Source organism: Chrysemys picta, chromosome 22 (assembly GCF_011386835.1).
Source record: "Chrysemys picta bellii isolate R12L10 chromosome 22, ASM1138683v2, whole genome shotgun sequence".
In the NCBI taxonomy this organism is placed as follows: domain Eukaryota; kingdom Metazoa; phylum Chordata; order Testudines; family Emydidae; genus Chrysemys; species Chrysemys picta.
The window spans coordinates 10,127,582-10,155,533 of record NC_088812.1 but is presented as its reverse complement, the minus strand read 5'-3'; the positions used below and the strand labels follow the sequence as shown (position 1 = coordinate 10,155,533).

General features: G+C 44.3%; 1 protein-coding gene across 8 annotated transcripts; it reads right to left on the bottom strand.

Moving 5' to 3' along the window:
• Positions 1 to 3: 3 nt before the first annotated feature.
• Positions 4 to 27,952, bottom strand: AKAP8 (A-kinase anchoring protein 8). 8 transcript variants are annotated; one of them, XR_256599.5, is made up of 15 exons: positions 27,730 to 27,938; positions 21,831 to 21,869; positions 20,694 to 20,726; positions 18,811 to 19,114; positions 17,015 to 17,600; positions 15,525 to 15,666; positions 15,024 to 15,070; positions 14,260 to 14,296; positions 11,527 to 11,623; positions 10,707 to 10,848; positions 9,782 to 9,875; positions 8,020 to 8,150; positions 4,842 to 4,937; positions 3,153 to 3,347; positions 4 to 1,480 (listed from the first exon to the last, which is right to left on the bottom strand). XR_256599.5 is itself a non-coding variant. In XM_005304399.5 (14 exons), exons 1-14 carry the CDS (start codon positions 27,746 to 27,748, stop codon positions 965 to 967), a joined length of 2,247 nt encoding a protein of 748 aa, XP_005304456.2. In that variant the 5' UTR covers positions 27,749 to 27,952; the 3' UTR covers positions 4 to 964. The 8 variants fall into 8 exon arrangements, 4 of the variants coding, with proteins under 4 accessions (XP_005304456.2, XP_005304455.2, XP_005304457.2 ...); XR_010594489.1 differs by having other exon boundaries at positions 17,051 to 17,600; XR_010594490.1 differs by lacking the exon at positions 14,260 to 14,296 and having other exon boundaries at positions 15,026 to 15,070.

The following is a 27,952-nucleotide window of genomic DNA, read 5'->3' as shown; positions in this document are numbered from 1 at the left end:
TGGTTTTTTTCCAGATTCAGAAGTTTATTTAGACTTTAAGACCAAGAACTCTGGGTTTATTCAAAATTATAGCGGGTCTATATCAGACTTAAACATTTTATACCACAAGCATAGATAATAACACTTAACAAGTCAGCAGTTCCTATCGTTTGCTGATCTTGGTACTGTTTGAATAACCTGTGACAGCATTTGGCAATCAGTTTTATACTGTGAATGAGACTATTGTGACCTTATTAAAATTTAGGAGGAAGGAAAAAATGGTTTTCAAGGGAGGTGCAATTCCCCCCCCCCCCTCAAAGTAGGTCTCTAAATCAGTGCACTATACAAAGAGTGGCCTGATTTCTAGACATAAACCAACTTGGTGCTTAAAAACTGTAAAACTAAGTATCCTAATTCTCATGCAGTACTGGAGTTTTGACAGATGAAGCCAGTGGATCTCTTGACAAAAAATCCTCTCCTTTCTAGGGAGTATTTAAAATGGTAAAGTATTCCCTAAAGGTAGGGATAAAAAATGCTGAAGATATTTATTGGCTCCCAATTAGTAAAAGGACCAAGTCTCTGTTGCAAAAGAAACCATACTGCTTTAGTGCTGCACTTAAAAACCAAACAGCTGTCAGAATCTAATCATCATGTTTTTATTTTGCAAATCCTGCTTTCCATTCTAAAATTCAAAAAGATGATGCACCTCAAGTGTTTCTTGGGGAATGTACAGCTTTCTGCAGTCTTCAACCTAAAAAATTATGTAGAAAGCAGAACTAAGCAAGTCTACAGAACAAGACAGTTAAGCACAAGACTGCTCCCATAACAGAACAGTTGGGTCCCTCCCCTCAAACAAAAACAAAGCCAGCCGTATTTCTGGCAATGCACATTCAGGTACTGCGTTTGAATAAGACAGGAAAAAAATCAAAATAATGGATTATACAATTGTGCAGGACACGTCACCTTCACACAAACATTCACAGAGTTATTCTTGCTGCAGCTCCACTTCTACAGGCGGTGCCTCCTCCTCTACCTTTGCATCACTGGTTCCAGACTCTGTTACCTCACTTGGTTTTTCCTCTTCCTTTTCAATCTGGTGCACCTCAGCTTCACCCCCTGCAGAAGCCGCTGTCTCCCCGCCGTTTCCTTGAGGAGGGGATGGTTCTTCTGTTGCAACCACTGCTGCCTCTGCTGCTGCTTCTATTCCAGCCTCTGCCTCAACCTCGGCTTCTTCCTGTGGCGGCGGCGGCGGCTGCTCTGCCTCATTTTCAGGCAACTCCACATTTTCAGGCAACTCCTCAGAGGCTCTCTCTATTTCTTCTCCTTCTGCTTTAGTGGCTTCAGGGGCTTCTGTGGCTTCACCTGCATCCCCAGTACCTTCCTCTTTCATCTCTGCAGTAGCACTTTCATTAGCCCCTTCTCCACCCCCATCAGCTCCTTCCAAGGCTTCAGTTTCGTCAACATCCTGGTCAACAATTTCATCTGTAAATGGATCATCGCCCTGACAAAGAGAGGGGAAAAGGACAGCAGTCATTTGCCTGTAGTATGGTTTAAGTGTCTCCTAGAGAAAACCTCAGATGTGAAATTCAGAGGTTTGCAACGGAGATCAAGTGGAAACGACAGATCCTCAATTTCAGGAAAGAACTGTGAAAATTGATCAAGTCCAGCCCCAAAGCTCCTATAAAAATTGTGCACTCTAAACTTTTATCATGAAAAGCACCCCAGGAAAGTGTTTCTCAAAGCCCCACATCAATAGGCAATGTTACTTATTGCTGGGAAAGCCTCTACCTTGCAGGAATGGAAATTGTATGCGACTCATGTACTGCAACCTGTTCAGGGTGCAGTCACCCAGGGGCTAGGGGAGGGAGGGTGTAGTCTTATAAATTGTGTGTGCTGCAACACCTAGGCAAACCAGGGGTGTCCAATCTCAAGTGGGAGGAACTCATCTTCTAGAAAGCAATTATATCATTTTTTTCACCTTCTGTCCAGTCCCACTTGAGCATACAACCCAGTGGGAAAGAAATCTCTCCCACTGGGAGAGGTTCAGGCAGATCAACAACTGAAGTAACAGTTTTCATACCACCCTATCTTTGGGAGCCAAGAAATCCAGGTATTTTTTGAAGTGTTGGTATAACTAATGGTTTCAAGTGAAAACCGTCTTGGTAGTCTCAGGAATTGGTTCCTGCTCTCTCCATCCCACACTAAGTGATAACTAATTAGGTTTTGTTATTTCAGTAGGAGTTATTCACATTTTTCAAAAGAGGTCAAGGCCCTAAGGGTTTTGGCCTCGTTCAGCCTGAATAAAAAGGCTGAGATCAGAGCTCACTTCTACTCTTGTTGGGACAGGGGACCTATTTTTATTATTTGGCTTAGACTGGGTTTCAGAGTTATCTGAGGGAGAATATTGTACAGCCAGCAGATGGACCCCCTGCATGGTTTGTTCTGGATTATGGTATGGTGGCTCCTAAACTCTCCTTCCCTTCCTCACAGATCACCTTGGTATGCAGGCAGCCTGCAACAGATGAAGTGTGAATGAGGAAGATAACATGCCAGTGGCAGAAATCTTGCCCGGAATCTAATCGAGTGTGACTAAGAGCTTTTGAACTCATGTCATGGTTGCAATGGAGGCGAGGAGAGAGTTCTCCTGCCCCACCAGTATCCGTGAAATCCTGCCCAGTGAAACTGTGCTGGGTGACAGACAGCCTAGTAAAACTGGGCCATCTTTGCCTAGCAACAGTCAAGTGTTTCTTGTGAGGAGTTTTCTACTTCACGGACCAGAATGATCAGATTCAGACCAGTCTGGCTGCCTCCACAAGAGCAGATCCATGCAGGTGGAGGACAAACATAATGTCGTCTTCTCTGGCTGGATTTCAGCCAGCCAATCTTATCTATTGAGGTTCTGGAGGAACTCCAGGCTATACCCTGCGATCTGGACCCATGTCCATAATCGCCAGTAAAATCTACAGGGGAATATGGAGTCCACTATTGGTGGAGACTGTCACAGCCTCCCTTTGTAAGGGCAAGGTGCCAGCATCCCTCAGAGGAGGAATCATTAGGCCCACGTTCAAGAAACCATCTCTTGACGCTGACAGTCTTGGCAATTATCACCCTGTCTCCAGCCTTCCTTGGGGAAGGTTGCTGAGAAGGTTTTGGCGAGGCAGCTCTGGCATTACCTGGAATCCTCAGATTTCCTTCACCCCTTTCAGTCTGGTTTTGCACCTGGGTATGGTACGGAGACCGTGCTGGGATCGGTCGAAGATCTCCTCCTGCTGATGGACAAAGGTCAGGTGCCCATGCTGATTCTTTTAGATCTGCCGGCAGCCTTTGATACCGTTGATCATGAGGTGTTGTTGATGTGCCTGCGGACCCTGGCAGGGGTAGACGGAGTTGCACTTGAGTGGTTCCGTTCTTTCCTCTGAGAGATCCCAGAGGGTAGCACTGGGCAATTGCTCATCTGCCCCGAGGGCTCTCTCGTGTGGGGTACCGCAGGGTTTATTGTCACCCCTCCTGTTCAACGTGTATGAGAGGCCGCTAGGGGAGACAGCCTCGCTATCTGGGCTGCAGTGCCATCAATGTGCTGATAACTCTCAGCTCAAAGTCTCTTTCACTGGACCCAGAGGGTGGAGTCTCAGTTTTGCTAGTGTCTAGCAGAGACTGGGGCTTGGATGAGAGCTAGTTGGCAGAGGCTCAATCCAGATAAGACCAAAGTGATGCCGGTGGAACAGGGGAAACAGCTGCTCCCCCCATTTGAGGGGTTTTGCCTGCCCTGTTAGCCAAGTTTGCAAATCAGGGGTCCTGTTGGATCCTTGGCTGCTCCTGGATTCCCAGGTACCAGCAGTAGCCAAAAGTGCTTCTTTTCATCTTCGCATGGCAAGGAGGTTGCGACCTTTCCTCTCAGATGTGGACCTCGCCAGTTACCCATGCCCATGCCACCGCCAGATTGCATTACTGCAATGTGCTCTAAATGGGCATACCCTTGAAGGCAACTTGGAAATGTCAGTGCAGGACGCAACTGCCTGCTTACTCAGCGGCGCTTCCGCATGGAGCATATTACACCCATACTCTGAAGATTGCACTGGCTTCCAGCTTCTTTCTGGATGCAATTCAAAGTGCTGATTTGACCTAAGAACCCTACCTGTTGTGGCCCTTTGTCCTCATACTCCATCCTGACAGTGAGGATCGGCTAGGGTGCTCTCACTGATACTCCCCTGCTTTGATCTCGAGGGACATGGATAGGGCCTACAGGGAATGTGTTTCGACTCTGGAATTTGATTCCCCTGTTGGTCTGTTAGAGTTTGTTAACCTGCTGGGAAAGTTTCAGAGCCTAACTGTTCATGCAGGGTGAAATTCACCCCAGGCAGGTAGCCTAAGCACCACTTCAGTCCAACTTACGCCCTGTGGGACTTAGATGGTACCTACGCCTTGTGCCTCCTTTTGGCACCAGGGTGAATGCCCCCTCAGGCCACTGCCTGAGGGCTGACTTTAGGGCACTGAAGTTCCTTTTGATATTTTGTTCCTTTAATTATGTTTTGGTTTGGGTGATTTCATAACTAATCTACATGCGCGGGGATTGCAATAAGGTACAATATGTAAATTTTAAAAAATACATGAAAAGTGATAAACTGCCTAAAAAGAAAATAAAGACACCAGACCCAAGGCTCAGCCTATGCATAAGAAAGCAGAGTGGTATCTATGCTTCTCCCCATTGTATATAGAAGCAAGCTTTGTGACCAACATGCAGCACACACAGTGATACTCAGCTCTGTGCTCTGTACCAGTTCAGTGTTCAGGACCAAGTCAGCGTGTATCCCCACTGCTCTGTGGAAAAGCAAGACTAGCTGGCGACTTTCTTACTCACTCACCTTGAGATACTTTTCCAGCATTTTTACAATGTGCTTGTTATTTAGGACACTCTTGGCAACATGGAGACTAGTTTTCTTGAACTGCTCAGCTGCCATCTGAAAAGAAAACCGGACACTGGGGTTACTCTGTGGGTCAAGTCAAGGAAGAGCTTAACAGAGACCAGTCACAAGATGTTAGTTTCCTGCTCAGCTATGCTATCAAGGAGAAATTCCAGATTCCAGCCCTGTTCTGCAGTGGCTGCTCTGCATAGGGTGCATGTTTTGGCCTTGGGGAAGGGCATGCCCAATCTGGCAATACAAGCCCTGAAGGAAAATCCATTTAAGGACCCTCAACTGCAATGGTCACCCAAATGCAAAGGCTGCTGGGCAAGGAAGGAGCAATGTAGCAATCCCTAGTTAAAGAAGCAGATTATTAGGTCTTTTCACTACCAAAGTAAGTTTATTTCAGAAAACAAGACAGCTAAACAATTTCTGCTATGCTGTGCATGCATTTACATCCAAATACCATCAAGCAATGAGTGACTTCATTCCTTGACTTAATTCTGACTGAAACTGCTCCCAAATTGAGGTGATCCCAAATCAGACATGAGCATATCCCTCAAATACCTTACAGTAAAATCAGATGTAACGAAGTTTTAGGACTTTAAAATGAACGCTATTCGGTAACAGATTAAGCTGTCTGCACAAATATCAGTGTGTGATCTCCAGATTGGCTAGCACCAAATGAGCAGCTGCATCATACTTAGGCTTGGTAGGATTTGATTTTACACTGATAGATGTCAGAAAATGTTGATTTCAGCTGACAAGGAAACTGATGAAAACAACAGTCAGTGGGATTGCATCCACCCCGCACCTTGCCCTGTAGAGCCTGAGTGTCACCAGCCCTGCAGCAGCGCACAGCCCCCTCTGCAGCCCTGCTCCTTCACTCCTGTGACAGCAGGGCTACAGAGGGCTTCCTGCATGGCTGCAGGGACAGTGACCCCTGGTCCCTGCAGGTGCAACATACAGGGAAAGCTGTGGTCCTGGTGGAATGAGCGGAGACCCCCCACAGCCAGGGCTGCAAGAACAATGACAAACCCCCTGACACGGGGAAGGCCACCCGCTGCTGAATGTCTCCTGCCAGGAATGGAGCCATATAGTAGTGGGATGGCTTCCCCATGGCCAGGGGCTCATCTTCATCACACTCCTAGCCAGAGATCTCTGCTTTGCCCCCCCCCAAGATCGTAGCCTTCTCTGGGCCTTGCGCCTGCAGGGATTGTGTGTCACCAGCCTTGCAGCTATGCAGGGAGCCCTCTGCAGCTGTGCTGCCTCGGCCCCACTCATCCATCAATTGGGATTGTGGAAACTATCCTGAGCAGGAATAGTTCAGCAGCACCTAGTGGTTGAGGGCTTGTCCTCCTTGCAGCAGCTCTGACTGGGCCAGGACCACAGCCTCCCTGCACCTTGTACCCCAGTGTCTTGGACCTCTCAGACATGCAGGGAGCCCAACCTCCCCCCCACCTTAATTTCCAGCCACTGCAAAAATAAAAATTGCTGTTAGGAAAAAAAAATAAAAAAAAAATCAGTATCAATTGTCAAAATTAGAAAAATAAAAATCAAATTCTGCCAAGCTTAACCATACTCAGTAGCAACAAACTGCGAAGAGCAGGAAGTAAAGGAATAATGGACAGCTATGATTAAATGCCACTGGCATTTAACACTTCTGGAAGGGTTTCAAAGGATCTCTCATATTTTCCCCAACTGAACAACGAACCAACAAAAGCTGGGTGCTGAAGAGCTGTATTTAACTTGCATAGAGAGAAGTGATTGCAGCCTCTCTCTTTTTATGAAAGAGCAGTCTTTGAAGACTATAGATCTCATCATTAAGGATACAATTTTGTCACAGTTACTTTTACTAAAAGTCACAGACAGGTCACGGGCAATAAACAAAAATTCACAGAGCCTCTGACCTGTCTGACTTTTACTAAAAATAACCATTGATGCTGCGGGGCGGGGGCACACGGTGGGCTGCAGCCCTTGCCGCAAGCTGTGGGGCGGGTGCTTGGCCCCATCTGCAGCCCCTGCCGCGGGGTGGAGCAGGATGCTTGGCCCCATCTGCAGCCCCTGCCGCGGGGTGGGGGAGCATAGCCCCGGCCCCAACTGAAGAAGTCATGAAGGTCTGAGAAAGTCACAGAATCCGTGATTGCCATGACTAAAATTGTAGCTCTACTCATCATGCATTGCTCCATTTCGAACTGAGATGAAGAACTGCTGGAAGATATATTGTAAAGCTCCAAGCTCCACTGTAGCCAATGCTATTTAGATGCTCATCTAACGTTATGCCTTCTGTTAGAATTATTATTGTGCCTGCCTCAAGTGTTCTGACAAGGCAGGCTTTTGAATTTATTAAGCAGCATTATAAAACAGTGCAACCTCAAAAAGAACACTTGGTGTGTAATTTATACAGCATTCCTGAGTCAGAGCAGTTTAATCCCAAGAGAACAGGAAGGAAAAGCCAGACCCTCACAGAAATTACTGGGGTGGGGGGGGATGTCCTCTAACCCTGTGTTAGGCAGGTCAGACTAGATGATCACAATCCTGCCTTCTGGCCTTAAAACGTATGAATTCCATTCAAAATCTAATTCCTGGCCCAATAAAAGATGTGCCCTTAAGGGTCTGGCTCCCTATGTATCACAGTCAGCATATGGAAACTTCAGCTCCTATCAATGATTCCATGGTTCTCAAATTCATTGACATACTATAGGATGGCAGATTACAAGAGGCAAGACCAGGCTCACTTTCTTTGTAACCACTTCTATTCATCTCTCTTTCACTCCCAACATGTACTACAACCCCTTCCAGCTCAGCTGCTAATACGTACCTACCTACCTACCTACTTGCCAATACCTGCAGGAGAACAAAATCCACAGGGCCAGTTCCTTCATCTTCCCACAATCGCCAGTGACCACAAGGTTACAAGTTGGTTTTGCATTCCATCAGGTTGGGAACAATAAGCCAGAAGATGAGAAGTGTTTTAGCAGGTGGAAAGCAAGTTAGCATTCCTCCAGGCAAGAGCCCTCAGCGGTCAGAAACCCTCAGCCCTTTACCTGTCCATTCAGCCAGTTCTCTGAGTTAAAGATGAAAAGTTACTTTAAATTATCGAATGAGTAGTTGGCCAGAAGTGAGTATGCTTGCTTACTCTGCGGTTCCTGTTGTGGTCTGCTGACCTCAGGTGTCTTTGAAGGAGGTGGTTCTGTGCAGGAATTAACATGTCACAAGCCATACAGTGAGCTGCCTCAATCTTCTTGAAAAAGTGTTCCTGGCCGATACCTGGGGTGACACAGACAGGTTAGCCAACATTCAGAGTAGCTATTACCTCGAAAAATGTTCTGAGTGTCCCATCAACACCCTCTCACAACTCCCATAAATAAATATCACAAAAATCCCTCTGGGATGTAACTGATGGTAATTTGACGGTATCTCATCTCCTTTTAATTCTGCCTTGCTTTCTGAGAACCATCCATGCATGTCATTCTAAGGATCTGAGAAGCCACTTATCTTAACAATCTAGGTTCTTACACATGCCCCACTCCTGTTGTATCAGAGCACATCACAAATATCACCACTTATCCTAATGTCAGAAACAAGCACAAAAATCACTGACTTTCCCTAAGCAGAGCAGGGAATGGAACCCAGATTTCCTCAGTCCCAGGTAAGCGCCTTCGCCACAAGGCCAGCCTGCCTCAAAAGTGGCTTCAATGAGACTCTTGCAAAGACTCAAAGGCAGGACAGCACAAATGATTTCCTAGATTTTTGAATATTTCACTCTTCCGTTACCCAATTTTCAGAGGTCAACAGCAAAAACCTGTTAGCTGGCTTAATGTTGGCCAATGCACAACTTAATTCAAGTGTATCACAGGACCCAAGCTCTCTACATTAGTTCAAATGCCTTTTCATTAACTGGCTGTGTCTAAAGAGACCCTGGCCTGTAGGAAAACATGTTGGGAATTGTGTGCTAAGCAAGACCTTGTAGGTTCTGTGGCAATGTGCTAATGTAGAAATGGAGGCAAGAACAAAACAGGGAAAAAAAACTCAACAGCTTTTAATGGAGTTAAATAGTAAAATGAACATGGGATCTGTTCTGTTCAACTGATTATTTACAAAGTCAATAAAACCCTTTGCTTTTGAACATTTCCCCATCTCCTACTGCCACACATCTTCACTGGCCACAGAATTCAGCATCAGTAACACTGCAATGGATTCTCACTAAACCATGCACAGAATCTGCAGTCTCTCCCCACCTGATAGCGAGGCCTCTTATTTTTATAAAATCTGCCATGGCATTCATGTGTAGTGTGATATAGCATCTGGAAGCAAGGCTGAACTACAACTGCCTACAAAAATGAATAGAGCCCAGAGTGACTCAGCCCTTTAAAAATGGCACTTGTTCACTTTCTTTCTAACTTTCAAAATGCAGTAATCTTTAGCAGCTCTCCCAGTCACTGGGATAAGATGGCAAGATTAAACTGGGTGGCAAGTTTAACTTCTGTCTTACCCCAGCCCTTTCAGATAAGGGGTTTGGCCTGAGAAAGGAAAAGCAAATGTGGCTCCTTTTTCCAACCCCTCATCCAGCAGCATCCACACTGCCAAGCTTTTTCCTTCAGCACTTGCCACTCCAGGGCTACTGGATTTCCACTGATCATCTAAGCCACATCATAGAGTAATAACGGTTTTCTGCTAGGGAAGTCGGATAGTTTGTGGCATCTTGGGCCTAATTAAGAGCTGACTGATCAAGCATTACTGAACAGGCAATACTTAATTGTAAAATCTATAGGGCAGGGACTGTCTTTTTGTTCTGTGTTTGTACAGGACCTTGCACAAAGTGGTCCTGGTTCATTACTGGTGCTCCTATGTGCCACTGCAAAACAAATAGTCTCCAGGCATACACAGACATCACTTACCCTTGAAAGGGTCTGGTTTCTGCTTTGTACCCTCCTTTTCAGTCAGCTCCTGACGACGCTTTTCAATTTTCTTATTCCTGTTCACAATATACTCCTGGGGGCGGTGGGAGGGGGGAGAAGAAGAGAGAATGAAACTCTCCACCACTTGTACAAGCCAATGGCATCAATAAGCATCAAAATCTATAGCATGCCATTCAGAAGGGAAATGAGAGCTCTGTAAGAAAATCCATGGGGAGGGGAAGAGAGCACAACTAAATAATTAAGAGACATGCCAAGCACTCCCACCCCACCCTGCCTATACCTTCAGGAGCTCAGACAGATCTATTCAGTCAGAGCCACGCTCCATATATCTCAGCATGCTACAGTAGTCAATAGTGCCATGACAGCGGTTAACTGTCTCTTTAAACCACTCAGGTGACCTTTGTGTTCCTGAAAGATGCCTATTGACAGCCTGGAGACTTAAACACTGATCATCTAGAGAAGGATGCAACATAGGCTGCAGAAGCACAAGCTGCCTGACATCTCACCTGAAAGACATGCTTTTAGAGCTATGGGGAGGGGAGAGTCGGTCTCTATGGCTTATTCATTTCTTGGCTTCTCTGATGAGCCAGCTAACTTGAGGCTTAAACAGTGCCAACTGAGTGTTATTTGTGTGACATGCACAGGTGATCCACTGGGAACTAGACAAACCTAACGCCACATTTCACACGAGTCAATAAAGAGCCATCAATTGATAACTCTTAGTGAATGCTGGCATGAGCTGGAAAGGAGCCAGAGGGCTCTGTACCCCATTACCAATCCCTGGGCAATGCAATCAGCAGATGTGACAGACAGTAACAGAATTCCTCAATTATCCTATGCCTTCTCCCACACCATTCTAGGAATTTTAAATAAGGGTTAAAAAAAGGCTGAGCCGTCCACATACCTGCAGGAATTCAACTGTTTTATCAGGGAGTTTGGTGCCAATGTATCGCAGGGTATCTTTGTGAAACTTGCTTTGCAGATGTTTCTGAATTTCTTCATCTTCAAAGCTACGGAACTTACACACAGAGCAGGCGAACTGGATTCTGAAGAAAGTAATGTGTGGTACAATAATCTATTTATACAGTGAAACTTTTCACAAGAGCACCCTGACAAAATTCCAATTTGAGGAATTTTCTGCTTACCAAACTTTCCTCTCCAGTTTCAGTTGATGCGGTACTATTATATTCCTGTCCTAAATTGTGTAATTTTGCTTTGTAGCATGTACATGCATGTTGAAAGAATACAGATGTATTTTACGGAGTCAGCGTTAAGCCTAATGTTGGAATATACAAAATGAATTTTCATTTGACAATACTATTGTTAATTTGTACATATGTACTGAATGGGTAAGTTATCTTAATCGGTCATTTAGTCTTTAGAATGCTTACTTTTTAAAATGGCAATGCCCTGTATTTAGCATAAGAGTTATAATGAATTACTTATACAACTGTAACTATTAGACAATACCTACATTCCCCTTTCTTTAATGGGAGTTACAAAGCACAAAGACAAAAGAAGAGTAGATTGGCTGGAATTGAAATGCTGATTCCACTGTGCCAGCTTCAAACGGAAACTTATATCTGTGTTGTGTGAACAGGAGAGAGTTCAGATCTCCTGCAGGGATCCAAAGAGAATTCTGTGCCAGGTGGGTTAGGAATGATGAGTCACAGCACTGCCCTTGGGAGACTGATTTATTGATTGCTCCCTCTATAGTCTCTTACCTGTCCATAGCACGATCACGCATTCTATCCCTTCTCCTCTGTTTCTCCCTCTTCTTTTTCACCTCATCATCATCATCATCACCGCCATCTCCAGATGCTACAGAGAATCACATGTAAAGTTTCTATATAACACCATTTTTAGTTGGCAGAAATTTAATTATTTGGGTTTTATTAGGATGTGAGCTACTGTGCTTCCCTCCCATGCTAGGCTTCAAGAAATCCCTATCCTTCCTAATCTCTGACAGCGCCTCTGTCTGATTTGTTTTTTCAGGCCGCTTCTCTATCATGTGTTTGTTTCTGGGAAACCACTCGGCTTCCGGCCTAAATATCCTTGGAATTAAGAGTTCTCAGTTCTCGAGTGGTACCAATTGTAACAGACCCCACTCCTGACTCTTGGTGCCCAGAAGGGAACTCCCATCACTTAACTTCAGAGGTTGCTGGTTTCAGTGAAGACACAGCAACCACAAATGGAACCAGCTCTTACTGTTGACAGTGAAGGCCCTCTCTTGGGGTAGCTGCATTGGGTGACACACGTTTACCCAACTTCCCCTGCATAACTAGTGTCTGTCCCTCCCTCCTACCCTTGTTTTCCTTGGGTGGTCGAGTGCCAGTAATGCACATTCTCAGTGACTCATTTACCTGAGAACTGAAGCACAGACTCCATTTTGTATTGGGTATTGTCCTTTCACTTTTTTCACCTTCTATTTTTCAGGATGCTAGCAAAGCACCCCAAAGGGTTCAAAACACCTCACATGCCATTCCAGAATGTCTATCACAGATAAACACGACTGCTGTTTGGTTTCTCAGAGGAGCTTTGAAGCCACTGGAGTGCTGCTTCTCCAAAATCCTTAATGAGAAAAGGAATAATTGGGGTTTTAAGGCCCCTGCAAGCAGGACAACAAAGTGTGAGCCAGGGAAGGGAGAATTGGACAGAACCTCAGTCCAAGTCTCCAACTGAATTAGATATCCATGTCTTTTTATCTTCGCTGTACAGCCTGCTGTTTTCAAACTACATGGTTCTAGGGCTTTGCCAATACACAGCCATGTATTTTGCGAGGTCTCCAAATGCCTGGGAGAACACAGGATTTGAATGGAGCAACTAGCCAGAACCCAGCAGAGAGAGCAACCCTACCCCCAATGCCTGTACTGTGGTAACACCAAAGGTAGGGGACCCTCTGTGGGTCAGGATCTGGTTATCAAAGAGGAAGGTTTGGATAAACATCCGAACATCAAACTAGATCCCAACGTCAGCCATGAGAATGTCCTATGTGTGGCTAGAGCAGAGCACTAATTCCCCATAAAGAAAACGTGTGGCTCCCCCCAATAATCATGTGCTGCATAGCAGCTAACATGCAAAGCCATCTTGTTCCAAGTGTCTGCTTTGCTGCAACATTTAATAAGCCACAAACACTGTTGGCTGCTGTCTACATTCCCACAACTATGCAGATCATAATTTCAAACAAGCAGTGGCTTGTGAATCTCAAAAAGATTCATATACATCCTGAAAGCATAAGAGAAGGTGAGTCTAGAATTGACTAACTTAGGACTGCCAACTGCAGAATTGTGAAAGTGCAGGCCATAAGTGAAAATTGTGACAAGTATATTATTAGCTAAAATTCTTTCCACAAATACAGACAAGGGGTGTAATTTTCTGAATTGCTCAGCACTGGCCTAACTGCTTTCACTGAAGTCAATAGTAAAACTGCTACTGAGTTAAGCTAACGCTGAGCACTTTTGAAAATCCCAGCCAAGGGCAATAAAAGGGGCAGTCTCAATGTTTAGTCTCTGCCTTCCTATGTTTGTGGTTTTGCTATCTAAGGGTTTACCCCTCAAACTGATCTCACAGATTAGCCAGCTCTGTTTTATAAATCTCTTCAGTGACATTTCCCTCATTCTGAAATTAATGACTATGCTTTATGACTTGATGTCAGTAAGTCTCAAGTCCCTCTTCGCAATCAGCAAGTGACCAAGTGAAAAGGAGACATCATCCCCTTAGGGTGTAGGCCCAACAGCCTGCCAGACATGCATAGCACAAATACAAGAAACATACGGAGGCAAGAGGAGATGGTTCTGGCTACGGGGACCCAATAAGACACCTCCATCTATAATTTCTAAGATAAAACTCTTTGCATAACAGGCCCTTTCCCCCAGATAGGGTGCAGGCACATCTGGGCTTTCTGTTCTCCATTCAACTCAAAGGAATTCAGTTCAAAAGGAATGACAAGAGTTGTTTTCACATGAGATAATAAGGCTTTCAAACTAACCCTTGATCTAATATGCTTCCACCTACTCTGGACAAAGACATATTTAATTTAGAGTGTCACTGTTAAACCACCACCCAAGATGTGTGTCATTATTAGAGAAAATCCTGCTTTATCCATTTACTGGACTATTGGTGTTTTGTTTTTCCATCTTAGATTGTAAGCTTGGACAGGCACTGTGACTGGCTTTTCGGTACAGCAGTGAGCACAGTGTCAGAGCTCTGATATGAGTGACGCCCCTCATAGGCAAGCAGCATTATCCCACCAGGCTGCAAAAGACTACACTAAAGCAGTAGCTTAGGCACCCGGACCTGTGTGTGTTGTACTTGACATGACATAGCACACTCCTGAGTTTTATAAGCCTTTGATTGAAAGCTGAACTCAAGATAGCTCCAAGTGAAAAAGAGGGAAAACGCGCCAGTTGGGTACGTTAAGTCCACAGGAATCATGTGACATGAAGAAATTACCCTACCTTTCTTCTCCCAATCTTCATCACAACCCTCATTCTCCTTTAAAACAAAAACAAAGAAAGCCATCAACATCAACTACTACTTTAAAAATCCACATAAACTGTATCTGCTCTAATCGGTCAGTGACTGACAGAGTATACAGTGTAGAGTCATTTTTAGATCAAACCATCATATTTAACCAAAATTTGCAAAATTGTTTTGCTAAGGCAAAATATGACAGTAAGATCCTATTTTGCCAGTCTTAACATTTTATATGTTGCTAAAACAATGAGTCATAGCCATGGACAGAATTTGGTGTTTGTACAGTGTCTAGAAAAATGGGGCTCCATCCCTATTTAGCCTTTAGGCACTACTGTAATAAACATAATTAATAAGGAGTTTAATCCCACTGTCCCAATTACTAGATCATACTCCCTCTGAAATCATAGAACAATAATGGAGCATTGTGCTGGTCTAGAAAGCAGAGTTCATAGCACCCCAACATTAGGGGCAGTCATACGTATCCTATATTGCAGTAGGAGGGAACTTTTGGGTACTCAGCATTTTTGAAAAAAAGATGTCTACGTAGATTTAGAAGCCTAACTTTAGGCTATTTTAGAAATTCTGGCTCTGGTGTGTGGAAGCAAAGTAAAGGACACTAGCTACAATATTCTCACATCTTCACTCTCAGGTGAGGCTAATCTAATAAAGGTAGCTAAGAAAGAATCTAGCAGACACGTTCAGAAAATTCACATTCATTCTATAGAGGCTCTAGAAAGTTACTTACACCTTTGTCTCCTTCATCTCCAGATTTGTCCTCTCCTTCACCATCATCTGCCAGATATACAAGATAGATCATTTAACTAGGGTGGGGAAAGCCTGTCCTCCCCCTCCTACTGCAAGTTAGTAGGCAGCAGCACTATATCATTGCCTATTTACTCACAGAGCACTGGTTCATAACCACCAATACAAAACTCAGTTTACTGACTATTCTCTCCTCTGTCTGGCAGTCCCTGCTACAAGTTCTGTCCCTACCTTAATGATGAATTTAAAGCACCAACTTCTCTGATGAGTCCTCAGAGCATCAAGGTAAAGCCTGAATGCTATTAGGCATCTCACAGCATACCACAGTAACAGTGACAGACTATAACCTCAGATTAAGGACCACGAAGTTTTAAGATCTAACAGCCAATATCTATAGTGCTGGTTGTCAGTCAGTGAAGAGAGGAAGCACTTAATCAGTGATGTTAGCTGCGAGCCTTATTAGTTTCAAAAAACAGGACTGTACCATTCTCAGTGTCGTCTCCTTCGCTGTCAGTCTTTGCCTGTTTGCTGTCTGGCTCATCTCCGCTTTGGGATTGTTTCCGCTTGCGCCCTCCTTCACTATCTGATCGACCCCCTGAGCGGTTGCGGAAACTTCTCCTCTTGGGCTAGAAACACAAATTGGGTGAAGTATCTTATTGTCCAGCTTTTCAGGATCAACCAAGAAGCTCCAGCTCTTCTAACCCTTCTGCAGCTTAAATGAAATGAACTTCTAAAAGCACGTGTGACCCTGTAACCGTCTGTCTAGATCAGCGGTTCTCAAACTTTATCAACCCGTGGACCCCCACTGATTTAAAAAATGTTGGGAACCCCCAAGCCCCCCCCCCCCCCAACTCAGCCCTTCCCCGCTCCTTCTCCGAGGCCTCACCCTCACTCACTCCATCCCCCCTCCCTCTGTCGCTCTCTTTCCCCCACCCTCACTCACTTTCACCAGGCTGGGTTGCAGGAGGGGGTACGGGCTTTGAGAGGGAGTTTGGGTGCAGGGTACAAGCTCTGGGCTGGGACAGAGGGTTGGGATGTGGGAGGGGGTGAAAGATGCAGGCTCCGGCCAGGTGGTGCTTAGCTCAGTCGGCTCCTGAAAGCAACTGGCACGTTTCTGGCAGTGGCTCCTACGCGGGGGGGAGGGGAAGGGTCGAAGGGGTTTCCATGCACTGCCCCTGCCCGCAGGCACCACCCTCTCAGCTCCCACTGGCCACAGTTCCCAGCCAATGGGAGCTGCAGAGTTGAGGCTCAGGGTGGGGGCAGCATACGGAGATCCCCAGCTCCCCATGGGCCGCTGGGATGAGACAGACGCTTCCGGGAGTGGCGTGGAGCCAGGGAAGGTGGGAAGCCTGCCTTAGATCCGTGGCGGTGCTGGACTTTTAGCGTGCAGAAGGTGCTGGGAGGGAGGGGGAGAAGTTGATTAGCAGGGCCCATGGGCCCCTTGGGTTACCCTCGGGGAGCCCCAGGTGTCTGCGGACCCCAGTTTGAGAAATGTTGAGTAGCTGTACTTAATGCAGTAAATCCTTTTATAAACTGAGCAGACGAGCTGTGCCGAAGGTATCCAAAATACTGTACATGGTTCCCTGCCTCCCAAATAGTTAATTTTTTCTAAAGAAAAAGTCTGCTCAGAAACTATATCCTATTTGTACAGAGAAACAGCACACCAACCTGTTGACTCTTTGAAAAGTGACACTGAAATCTGGCAATTATCAGAAGAAAATGTACCCTTCTAACAGGAGGAGCGTACTTCACAGCTAATCCCAGTGCCCCTGGATTAACAATGCGCTGCCTGTCTTTTAAGGAAAAACAAGGAGGAGTTCTTGTGGCATCTTAAGGACTCTTAGTTGTTTTTGCTGATTCAGCCTAACATGGCTTCCACTCTGAAACCTGTCTTGTCTTTTAAGGGTAACTACATGAGTAAAAGCAAAGTAGCAAAGGTTTTACACCAAGAACAAGTGGTTTGACGGGTCTTACCATAAGAACGTTCAGATGCCACGGCACTGTACTCACTCTGTTTCGTTGCCTGCCGACTCCATATGGCATGTTACCATACCTTCCCATTCCTGGCATTCCCATCATGCCATAGTCATAGTCCCCATAGTCACCGTAGTCTCCGTAGTCACCATAGTCGCCATAATCTCCATAATCCCCGTAATCGCCATAGTCCCCATAATCACAATAGTCAGGGACAAGGGCTTGGGAGAAGAGGGAAGGGAGCCTGTTGGGGCAGGGACCACCCATGCTCCGCCCACCCATATAGTTCAACTCATTCCAGCGTGCAGACAGTCGCTCAGTACTTGAAGATGGCATGAAGCGGTCGGTGCGGTTGAAAGCATTTAGACGCCCCCGATTTTGAATCCGATTCTGGCCCCTCCCTCTAATGAGACCATAGCTGTTTCCTCTGTTGCTGGACTGATTCCTGCGGCTGTCAAACTGGCTTCCAAAGGAATCATTCCGATCAGTTGCAACTTCGCCATAATCGTAGCCAGCTCTGTACAGATCACGGTCGTTCATTGAAGCCCTTGAGTCATAAGATTCAAAAGACTCAAACCTGAAAGAGCTGCACAGCAAGCAAGGAATCGAATCAGTAGCTAATAAAGCACAGAGCCATGCTCTGCCAAACATAAAAGCCACAGAGAAATTTACATCCAGATTTAATTTGGGTTAAAACCAGAATCAGGACACAAAGAATGAAGATGCAAAGAATACAAAAAAATACTGTGGTCCCTGCTGAGTGACACCTTTGCACAGGAACTCACTTCACCTTGTCCTTAGTCTTATGAGAATTTAACCCACAATTGTTAATCTGCTGCACAAATGTCTAATCAGAAATACAGCTGAAAAAGCTTCTCACTTTTGTTACCCTCTCTGAGTGGGGGTACCTGCTGATCTGTTAATCAAAAAACGGATGGGTTTCTATCCACCTTAATCCCACATTGAGGTACAGCCAAGAGATCCCCTTCCTCACTGCCAGCTAGCTCATTAGGAGAGCTACAAGCACACAGGAAGCCTGGCACAGTACACAGCTGCAGAAATAGGAAATAACTGGAGAATTAATTGGATACAGAAGGACAAAAGAGCAAAAATCCCTGCCTGAAGTAGAAGCCCTGAGGAGAAATGAGAAATACCTCTGCTTTGCAGGGTAGAGGCAGTACACAGGGGTTCCAATGTACTTGCAATATTCCTAAGATAGCAGCAGGGGCAATAATAAGGAATCCAAAAGAGAAAACTTTTGGTTTTACCACTGGGTGTGGAATTAAGGCAGATAAATCCATCAGCATCTTGGCTGACGAAGTAGCAGATACCAATGCCACAGAAAGGTTATGTATTTCATTTCTTCCTTCCTACAACTGATGTCAGGATGCATATTACTGCCTGCACAACAGAGCAAGCATCTGGTATTTTTCTTCATTCTGACTGGTCTAGCAGTACAAACAATTTAGATTACAAGGCATTATCAGAAAAGGTAAGAAAAATACAGTTGCAGATTAAACATCTCACTTCAGCATTTTATCATTAATAAAAGTAAGTTTCGGTACAACTAAGGGTGAACAGAGAAACCAGCTTTGAAAATACATTGTTATGCTGAATAGGGGTTGATAACATAATTTGGGACCGAGAGATCAAGGCTGCATTTTGTACTAACGTGTCTGTTTAAGAGGAATTAATATTGGACCATTCCCTCTGCAGTAAAATGTTTCAATTTAATTTGAAATTACAGTGATTTAAGATTTAAAAATCTCTGTGAAAAGTAAGAAGCGATACGTTACCTTTCCTGGTCTTCCATTCCTTCCCCACCTCCACCACTGCCTTCCTTTGACAGCATATCCAGACGCTGGTTTATTTTGGCTATGATGGAGTCGGAGTTCTCATTCGCCACAGCTTCTGTACTATAAGTTGCAACTGGCATACTGGTGTTGACATCAGCAGTCATGGTCATGTCGGTAGTTTTGGGAGTCTCCCAGGTATTAGTGGTAGCAGCAGCAGCAGCTGCTGCTGCTGCAGCATAATTGTACGAGGCAGCTGTGGTAGAGCCGGTGGTTTGGGTGCCATAATAGTCATAGCCTTCATAGCCTTGCAGAAAAGGAAAGTTACATTGAATACATTGTCAAAGAAATGTAGGCTCATGGAAGGAGTTTAGATTCTAATGAACTCACTCTACCAGTCAAGGTTGCAGCTGATCTTTACTATTTGATGAAAACTTTTAAACTTTTCGAACAAGTATGGTCAGGTTCTCTGTAAAGGAAAATTCAGGTTTCCTAAAGTTACAAAAATCAGAGATAGAAAAATCTCTTTTGCACTCAGCCAATTATCATGAACCAGTGTGGGATTATTCCAGTGATTGGTCCATCCTGGTTTTAACTGATACGACCGAGATCCTGTACTACCATAAAGATTTGTTGTTATTATAATGTTCAGTATCTATAGCGTAATACATTGCCAGCATGCATGCTAAAATTTGAGAGACCTGTGTTGCTGGGCTTGTAACCACGTATGCAAGAATAAATACAGTGTTAACATACATTTAATAGACTAACCAGAAAATTTGAAGTGATGAGCCATATTCTAGCTCTGACAACAAACTGCCTTATGGCAAGATAATATAATGGTGAGGGGAAAAGGCACTGCACTACAGCTATGTTCATGCCACTATTAGATACTGCTTATGTAAATCCAGAGATTCGGAATTTGGGAAGTGTATGACAGTACAGAGAATTCTTGTAATAGCACTACACATACACAACCTGCCAGTGTGCTACAAGCAGTGCACCGACTCACCAAGCCAGGGCTGTACTGGTTCTGAAGAGAAAATGCATTTCTGAGCCCTGTACTAAAAAACTTCCTCTCAGAGCGCTTCCACTGCTACTTCTAATCTGCAATACCCTCTGCTATGCCAATCCTAGGGCTCTAGTTAAGTGGCTGCCAAATCATGATCGAGAACCCTCCTCAAAACTCCCTCCATTCTATTATGCCCACATTACATTTGACACCCTCAGGCCACTGGTGCACCGATGCCATTGCCTATCCTGAGGACCAATACTGTCTCATTTCCTTGTACTTTTTGTTCTGTGCTTGTACAGCGCCTAGCATAATAATCTATAATTAGGGCTCCTAGGCACTAACACAACACAAATAAGAGAAACTCATTTTTCCCTACTGACTTGACCAGAGGTCTATTGCCCTCTGTGCTACACAATACCCAGTTTTTTTTAAAGTGAAAACTAGAGAAAAAGACTAAAAATAATAATAATTAGTTCTTCTCAAATTAAGGCACAAAACACAGCTTTAAAAATACTTCAAATCAAGGCCAATTACACGCCAGAGTGAAAAGCTAAATTCTAAACCCAACACAAGGATTTATTATGAAAACACAGACAAACCCTTTAGCAGTACCAGCAGGCAGGTACAGCTGTGTTTACTGCATACAATCAAGGTGTCATTTAACGTCAAGAGCATAATCCTAGCTTTTGAGGGGAAAGGTTTGGTACCCAGGCTCATCACTATTCTGGCATGAAGCCCAGCATAGTGCAGAATGATGAAGCAAGGTACAAATAAGTGAGTTGGAGAATAGACCAAGGTATTGCAGTCAACTCAAGAAGTTGAACAGAGTATAGAGGACTTAACACAAAAACAATGTATATATAACACATACCTTGCCAATTTGCTGCGTTTGCTGCATATGTACCTATGGGATGGAAAGATAAACGCATTACTTCAACATTAGAAGAATCACCCAATGGTATTCAGTTTACAAAGGCTACGTGAATGTCACTCAATTTAATGCCAGCAAAAAATATTATCCTTTCACATAAGCAGAAAAGAAAAGGCTCTCAGAAGTACTGTCTTATGAAAATAAGCAATGGAGAATTAAATGGAAAATTTGCATTATGTGGGAAACATTTCTGATTTATTTCAAGAGAAAGCTGGAGATACAGAAATACTGTACCAGAACCTCAGGGTCCAATACACTCAGACTATCCAGTAACAAAAACAAATATTATATTCTTCCCAGTTTATGGTTCAAAAAGAAAATCTTTGTTGCATTTCAATAAATATTGAAATATTATTTAGCGCTGTTATCTTTAGCCCATGTTCACCATCAGCAGACTCAAGATTATTAGCTGACTCCAGTTCTATTAACACTACTTCAAGGTCGGAAATCCCACAAAGAGGAACTGTAAAAAAGTGTAGTATTGCTTAACAAATCAGTTCTCAAGTTTCTCAGTGGAGGCCACAGGGCATAAGCAACTGCAGAAATTAGACTCTTTATTAAGAACCCCAGTTTCAACAAACACTTACTGGCAAAACCATAGTGAAAAAGCTTCAAAGTCAACATTTAATAAGATCAAAACACGCTTGGAAATGTCGAGGAGGGGTATAAAGAGATCAAGTAGTAGGACCTGATCCAGCAAACACTTGGGCACATGTTTAACTTTACTACCATAAGTTGCTCACTGAATAAAAGTTAAAAATGGGCCCATGCATTTGCTGAATCAGTGCCTAGGTCTGGAAATCAACCTTCCAATATGAGAGCCCAGGAAAATGTTTGTCTGCCCTTCCATCTCCCCATCAACACCACAGCACAGAAGTGAGTATTCCTTGAAAAGTTGGACTAAACATTTACAAAAAACTTATTCAGTGTGATTATAGAGGAGGGTAAAAGCTATAAGCCAAAAAATGAGGAATGCTACACTTTGTTACAGAACATTAGAAAGGAAAAGGCATAAAACAAATTATTTTTTAAAATGCAATTCCCTATGTCAGCTTGAAATATAACTGTGAAACTTACCTTGAGCATTGGTGGCAGCAGTGCTCCAGGTGCCATAACCTGTAGAAATAAACGAACATATTAAGCTACTTTAAGGACATGCTACTCTTTCCCCAGCTCTTGTGGAATGAAGACTACCCTAGAAACTAGCATTAGTGGCTAGAATGGTTTTTGTTTCTTTCCTTACTGGTTTGAGGGAGGGAGCTGAGTTTACTTTTGTTTGCATGAGTATTTTTACCATTTGGCATCTGGAGCCCTGTGTCCCTGCTTTTAAAAAACACATTGCTAAACACAAAGATAAATAAATAATCTCCAAGTGAAAATAGAAACATTGAGAAATTTAAGAGAATCCACATTTTATAGGAAAATTCTTTTCAAAATAAGCACCATTTTTTCCCATTATAAACCTACCTGAGCCGAGACGGCGAACCTGCAACTATTCTGATTTCCAAGTCAGTCAAGTAAGTCTCTTATGAAAAACTGGGTGACTGGACTACTACCCAAATTCAAGAACTGCTGGCCAGAATGCTCCAAATGCACTGGAGTGACCATGTGCGCTCAGGTAATACATATGTTGTTACCCTGGTGGAGAAGAGATAGGAGGCGGAGGACTGGTTTTATTTCTCAATTTCTTTTTGGCTACCAATCCTATTATTAATTGAAAAGAAGCCAATGTAATTTTCACCCTAGTAATCAAATAATTCATTTCTCTCTTTCCTCAATTCTGGCCTCCACTCCTTTTCCAAAACATCTAAGTATGCTTCAGCAGCATACAGGGCCATAAACACCACAGAGCTGGCTGGATGAGGATTCCCTTTGCCCTCTTTCCCTCTGGACTATAAATTCTGCTTCGCCTTGTAGAGACTCTTGCCCCTAATTTAGTTTCACCTCTAAGTGAGGAGAATTTAGTCTTGAAATTTAATTTATATATTTTTAAAATAAAGGATTCTGTACATTTACTTACTGAATTCTCTATTCCAAAATTCCATTTAGAACAGGAATCCTGAGAATTTAGAAGACAGCATGCTGGATATTTCCCTACCATAATTAAAGTTAACTTGGCAACTAAATCTGCATCTTCATAAGAACAAATCCACACCGATATTACTGAACAAAGAAGAAGCCTTCAGTCTCTAAAATGTATCCCCCAAGAGGAGCTCAGCAAGGATTACTCTCATATAACAATTAGACTAGGAGCGTGTAAGAAAGTACATCTCTAAAGGCTACTGTAGTGCTCATGACAGCAAATGCAACAGCAAAATAGGAATTGTAAGGCTAGAAGTCACAGATAAAACATGTTTTTAAAATGGGCCCTCGCTTTACAAAGTCTACAAGTTTTGATGTTTACTTTTCAACATTTAGGCTGTTCACATTATGCATTTCTCTCAGGATGAACATTAGTTACTTTCACTTCTGTTCAGCAGTTTCACTTTCCAGTTTTTACATACTAGAATTAGGCTGCTATGTTTGGGCTGCCCAGGGGACACTGCAGGGAAGGTTTAAACCCAGTCAAAACACGCAAGTGCATTTTTTAAAGTTAATGATAAAGTCTCAAACCTATAAACGCTGTGTGTACACAGACACCTACAACCACAGAGCCCTAGTTTTGAAGTCCATCACTTGAGCGAACGGAAAATAATCCTCTTATAAATATGAAAAAAATAAAAGGGGAAGCAGAGAAGAGCAAATATTTGTATTACAATGAAACTTGGAGAGCCCAAATCAGATCAGTGTCCCACTGTTCTAGGCACTGTCCCTATCCAGACTGTAAGACAAGGAGTGGGAAGGGAAACAGAGCCAGAGGAGAAAGTAACTTGCCCACAGCAAGCTCACAGCAGGTCAACGGCAGAGCCAAGAAAAGACCTCAAGTCTGGAGTCCCAGGCATTGCTCTAGTCACTGGACCGCAACACCGGAACACATAGAAAATTAGCTCATGTGAAAAATCCCCAGCATGGGTTTTTTAAATACAAATTATATCAATCTAAAGCTTACTTAGTATATACAAAAAGTGGAAGACCACAAAAGGCCCAAGTAGCTCTACAATATACCCTACAGCCATCCTCAGTTTTGATACAGAGTTACAGTCTGCAGAGGCTACTTGGCCTAGCATGACACATCTATCTTGGTCCATGGCCAGACTACTCTGTATGCTGGAACGTGGAGTATTCACAGACTGCACCTCAATATCTTGACAAGTCGTTAACGCAAACCCCAGCCAGGCATTCCTTATAGACATATCATGAATCTAATGTTCTTGTTACACAACTGGAGAAATCTGGATTAGATAAAGCCATTATAAAATTGATTTTCTAACCTGTTTTAAACCCAAGTTAAGAGGACAACGATTAACAGTTCAGCATCAGCTTTGGAAGCATTTGTCTAGTGGGGTCAGAAGATCAAGCACTAACACATTTATTAATGACTTAGTAAGAAGGAGCAGAGAACAAATTGGTCAAAGCTGTGATAAATACAAAACTGACACTAACCACTCCAGAGAGGAGAGCAGAAATTCAACACAAGATGGAAAGTCCAGAGAGACAGGCTAAGTTTAACAAAACAAATGCAAACTTCATTTGAGAAGTGAGGACCAAGAGCCACAAATATAGACTGTGAAAACACCCGCTCAAGAATGGTACTGCAAAAAGAGCTTGGGGCGCAGTCAAGTCTCAAAAATGCCCTTGTCGGTGGTGAGACAAATGGGTGCAGTGACTGGAACCTTGCCTTATGGATTCACGCTTTTGGTACTCTTTTCCCGAAGTAGGGTGCTGAGCGCCTGTCACAGGAGTGTCTCCCTACTCCACTCCAATATTAAATCACTAATGAAAAGCTGTTTTTCTAAGTGGGGATGAAAAACAGGGTTTAATGGAACACTAGTTATAGCTTCAGATGTGGAGAAATACTCTCTCCCCATAGTAAAAATAATGACTAAAACCTATATTTACCTAACTTACTAAAAGATAAATATGCCTATTTTACAGAAGGACAAACAACTTTCCAAGGGTCAGAAGCCAGAAATAAGTCTCCAGGTGTTGAGGCTCCCATTGGACCATTTATTTAGCTTGTTATGTATCTTAAAGAGAAGATTAGGGGGTGACTTGATTACACTGTGTTCCCCATGTGGATGCTTACAAATATTGAATAATGGACTCTAGCAGACAAAGGTACAACACGATCCAATGGCTAGAAGTTGAAATTAGACAAATTCAGATTACTCATTTCCAAATTTCCGAACAGTGAAGGTGATTAATCATTGGAACAATTTACAAAGGGTTGTGGTGGATTCTCCATTATTGACGCTTCTTTAATCCAGACTGAATGTTTCTCTAAAAGATCTGCTCTAGGAATAATTTTGGGCAAATTCTGTGGCCTGTGTTATGCAGAGGCAATGGTACCTTCCAGCCTTGGAATCTACGAATCTGTGACAAAGCAACTTCTAACAGTCAGCCTCCTGGTTCCATATAAAACAGATATGCTGCAACTGTAAATCACATTCATCACTGGCTTTGGTTTTATGATTGAAAGTCTGCTAAGTGAACTGCAATCAGCTTTTGTTGCCTTCTTTGCCAGCTACAAGGGGAAATGGTTTCCACCAAGGACTTTGGAGACATTAAAAGAAAGCAATACATGTTTTGGACAGAGCAGCATTCTGAACTGTCCCATAGTCAGCAGCATTTCAATCTAGGTATAATAGACAATAGTACTGAAAATTACCTTTTGATTAATCCTCTTATGTACAAATTATTTTCCTCACCAAAAAGGCACATTGATAATTAAGAGAAGCAAAAGGATGACAAGTTATGTACAGTTTTAATCCTTTGTTCCAAGTCTGTGGCAGAATATAACTGCACAAAGATATGTAGAAGATAATTCAAGATGGGGGAATTATATGCAATGGCTTAAAAAGAAACAATTTAGAATTAAAATAAGAAATGCCTAGATTAGTGGGCAAGAAAAACTTAAGTGGCCAACCAGAGATTCGCATGACACACCTAGGGCAGGGGTGGTTTGGGGTTGTTGTTGTTTTTTAAACCATACCATCATCTAAGAACATACATGCCACCTACTGGCATCTACCATCATGATGACAAGTGACAATGCTTAGCATCTACATCCACTGTCCTAACATCAAAGTGGACTCACAGCAAGACAGCCTAATATCAATAAACTGGTATTCTTTGGAATAAAATGAAAAGGTATTTTCTCATAGTTTTAACAATCTTCATACAATCTTTTGGCAGTCAAATCAGCTGTCTTCATGAATTCCACCCATTACTCTCTACTGCATACATACACAGATTTGTTATTGTACTCATAAGGAGGAAAGTGTTTTAGCTTATAAATATACTCAAATAAATATACATTAAAATGTGTTATCTAAAGAGCCCGGCACTGAAATTATCATTTAAGAAAATGTGCTAGAGTTCCATTAGGCATATGTGTAGCTTTCATACAAGATCTCAGAACATACAAATGTTGACACAGCTGAGAACCAAAACCATCAGAAACCTAAATAATTCCCTTTTCTGGGCCACATCTGGCATTGATTTTGTTCCTTTCAAGCACAGCCTTGTTTTCACAGTTGGTGGTGGGTAGCTGTCATAACAAACACCAAGTTTGAAACATTTAAACCGCCAACTTCAAGTACTAGCAGGTCCACGGACTATGATGTTACTGAGCTACTTTAAGGTGGCAGTAGCGTTGGAGGAGAGCACTGACACTATGTTAGTATGGCATATAGGGGATAACAGGATTGCACTGGACGGCTCTGCTTTGTAGTGGTGGAACCACGGGTGAGGGCTAGAGCTGTTCTGGTCTGAGTAGAAAGTGTGTGTATACCGAGGGTTTAAGAGATCTGCCCCACCACTGGTCTGCTCTGGAAAATAGGAATCGCCAGACTGGTTACTGGACTAAATGGACCACTAGCGTGATCTAATTTCTGACAACGACTGGCAAATTCCAGCTGCTATTCCCAAGACAGGGAAAGCTCCCTCCCACCAGTCAGCTTAAAGTTTGAGGATTTTTCTGGGTATTTGTTCACTGTTTACTATTACAATTCCAGATACGCTTTTCCATGGAACAGGAAGATATTCGGGGTTGCATCACAGGGCTGCGCTGGGGGGTAGCTGAGGGGAGGCCGGCGGGCTAGAGCGCTACACTGTGGGCTGCTGCTGGGATGAGGCAGAGAGCTGCACTGGAAGGGGGGAGCTGTAGCAGTGGAGACAGATGGGGAGAGAGCCAGAGACCTGCATAGGGGTACGGCGGTAGGGGATGGCCGGAGACCGGGGCTGCGAAAGGAGATGGCGCCCTTGGGCCTGGCCTGAGCTACGGGGCTGGGCGGAGGAGGCTCCCCCAGGCAGCCCGGGGAGTGTCGAGCCCGGTCCCCCACCTATGGGGGCGGGGCGGCAGCACAGCACGTAGGGCTCCGCGGGAACAAGAGGCGGCAGCAGCTTCCCACGGCGCAGGGGGCCGCGCACGGGACCGCAGAGACCGCGGGGCCGCGCACACGCGGCGAGGGGCGGGCGGGCAGCCGCCATTTTGTGTCGTCTTCAGAAATGGGACTCGCTCCATTTCCAGTCCCGGGAGAGGGAGAGGTGGTTCCTCCCCCTTTCCCCTCCCCCTCACGGGGGTCCCGCTCCCCACCGCGCCACTCCTCACGGTGAAAGGGGGGATGGACAAACTCCCTCACAACGCCGTCCCCCGCTGCACCAATCCGCAGGGGTACCTCGCTGAAAGGCGGGTCTGACAGCCAATCAGGACCGCCATCTACACACGGTAGGCGGGGTTAACTTCGCCAGGGCGTAGGTTGCCCCCCCAGGTAAACGGGGTTCGCGGCGGCGGCCGGTAGGGGCCCACTACGCTGTCCCAGCGCCCTCCGTATGGCTCAGGCCTCGTTCCGCCCCGCTCGCTCTCTTTACTTACTGCCGTATCCCTGATCCATGTCTCCCTCCGCCTTCGGCCAAGTCCAACGGCTCCTCCGCACTAACTGCACGCCCTTCCGCTCACTACGCAAGCGCCACACGCCCGTTGCCCATTGGCCATACCCGCGATCGGGCACCACCCCCAAAACACCCTATTGGGCGTACTCCCGAGTTCCGCCCCGCCTCGCACCCATTCGTCGGGTCTCCCACAAAGCACCGCCCCC

Coding starts and splice junctions, on each gene's coding strand:
- AKAP8 (XM_005304398.5), bottom strand. Junction 4,938..8,019: donor ACCACAACAGGAACCGCAGA/GTAAGCAAGCAT, acceptor TTTTCTTTTCAG/ATGGCAGCTGAGCAGTTCAA. Junction 1,481..4,841: donor TGCTGGAAAAGTATCTCAAG/GTGAGTGAGTAA, acceptor TCTCTTTGTCAG/GGCGATGATCCATTTACAGA.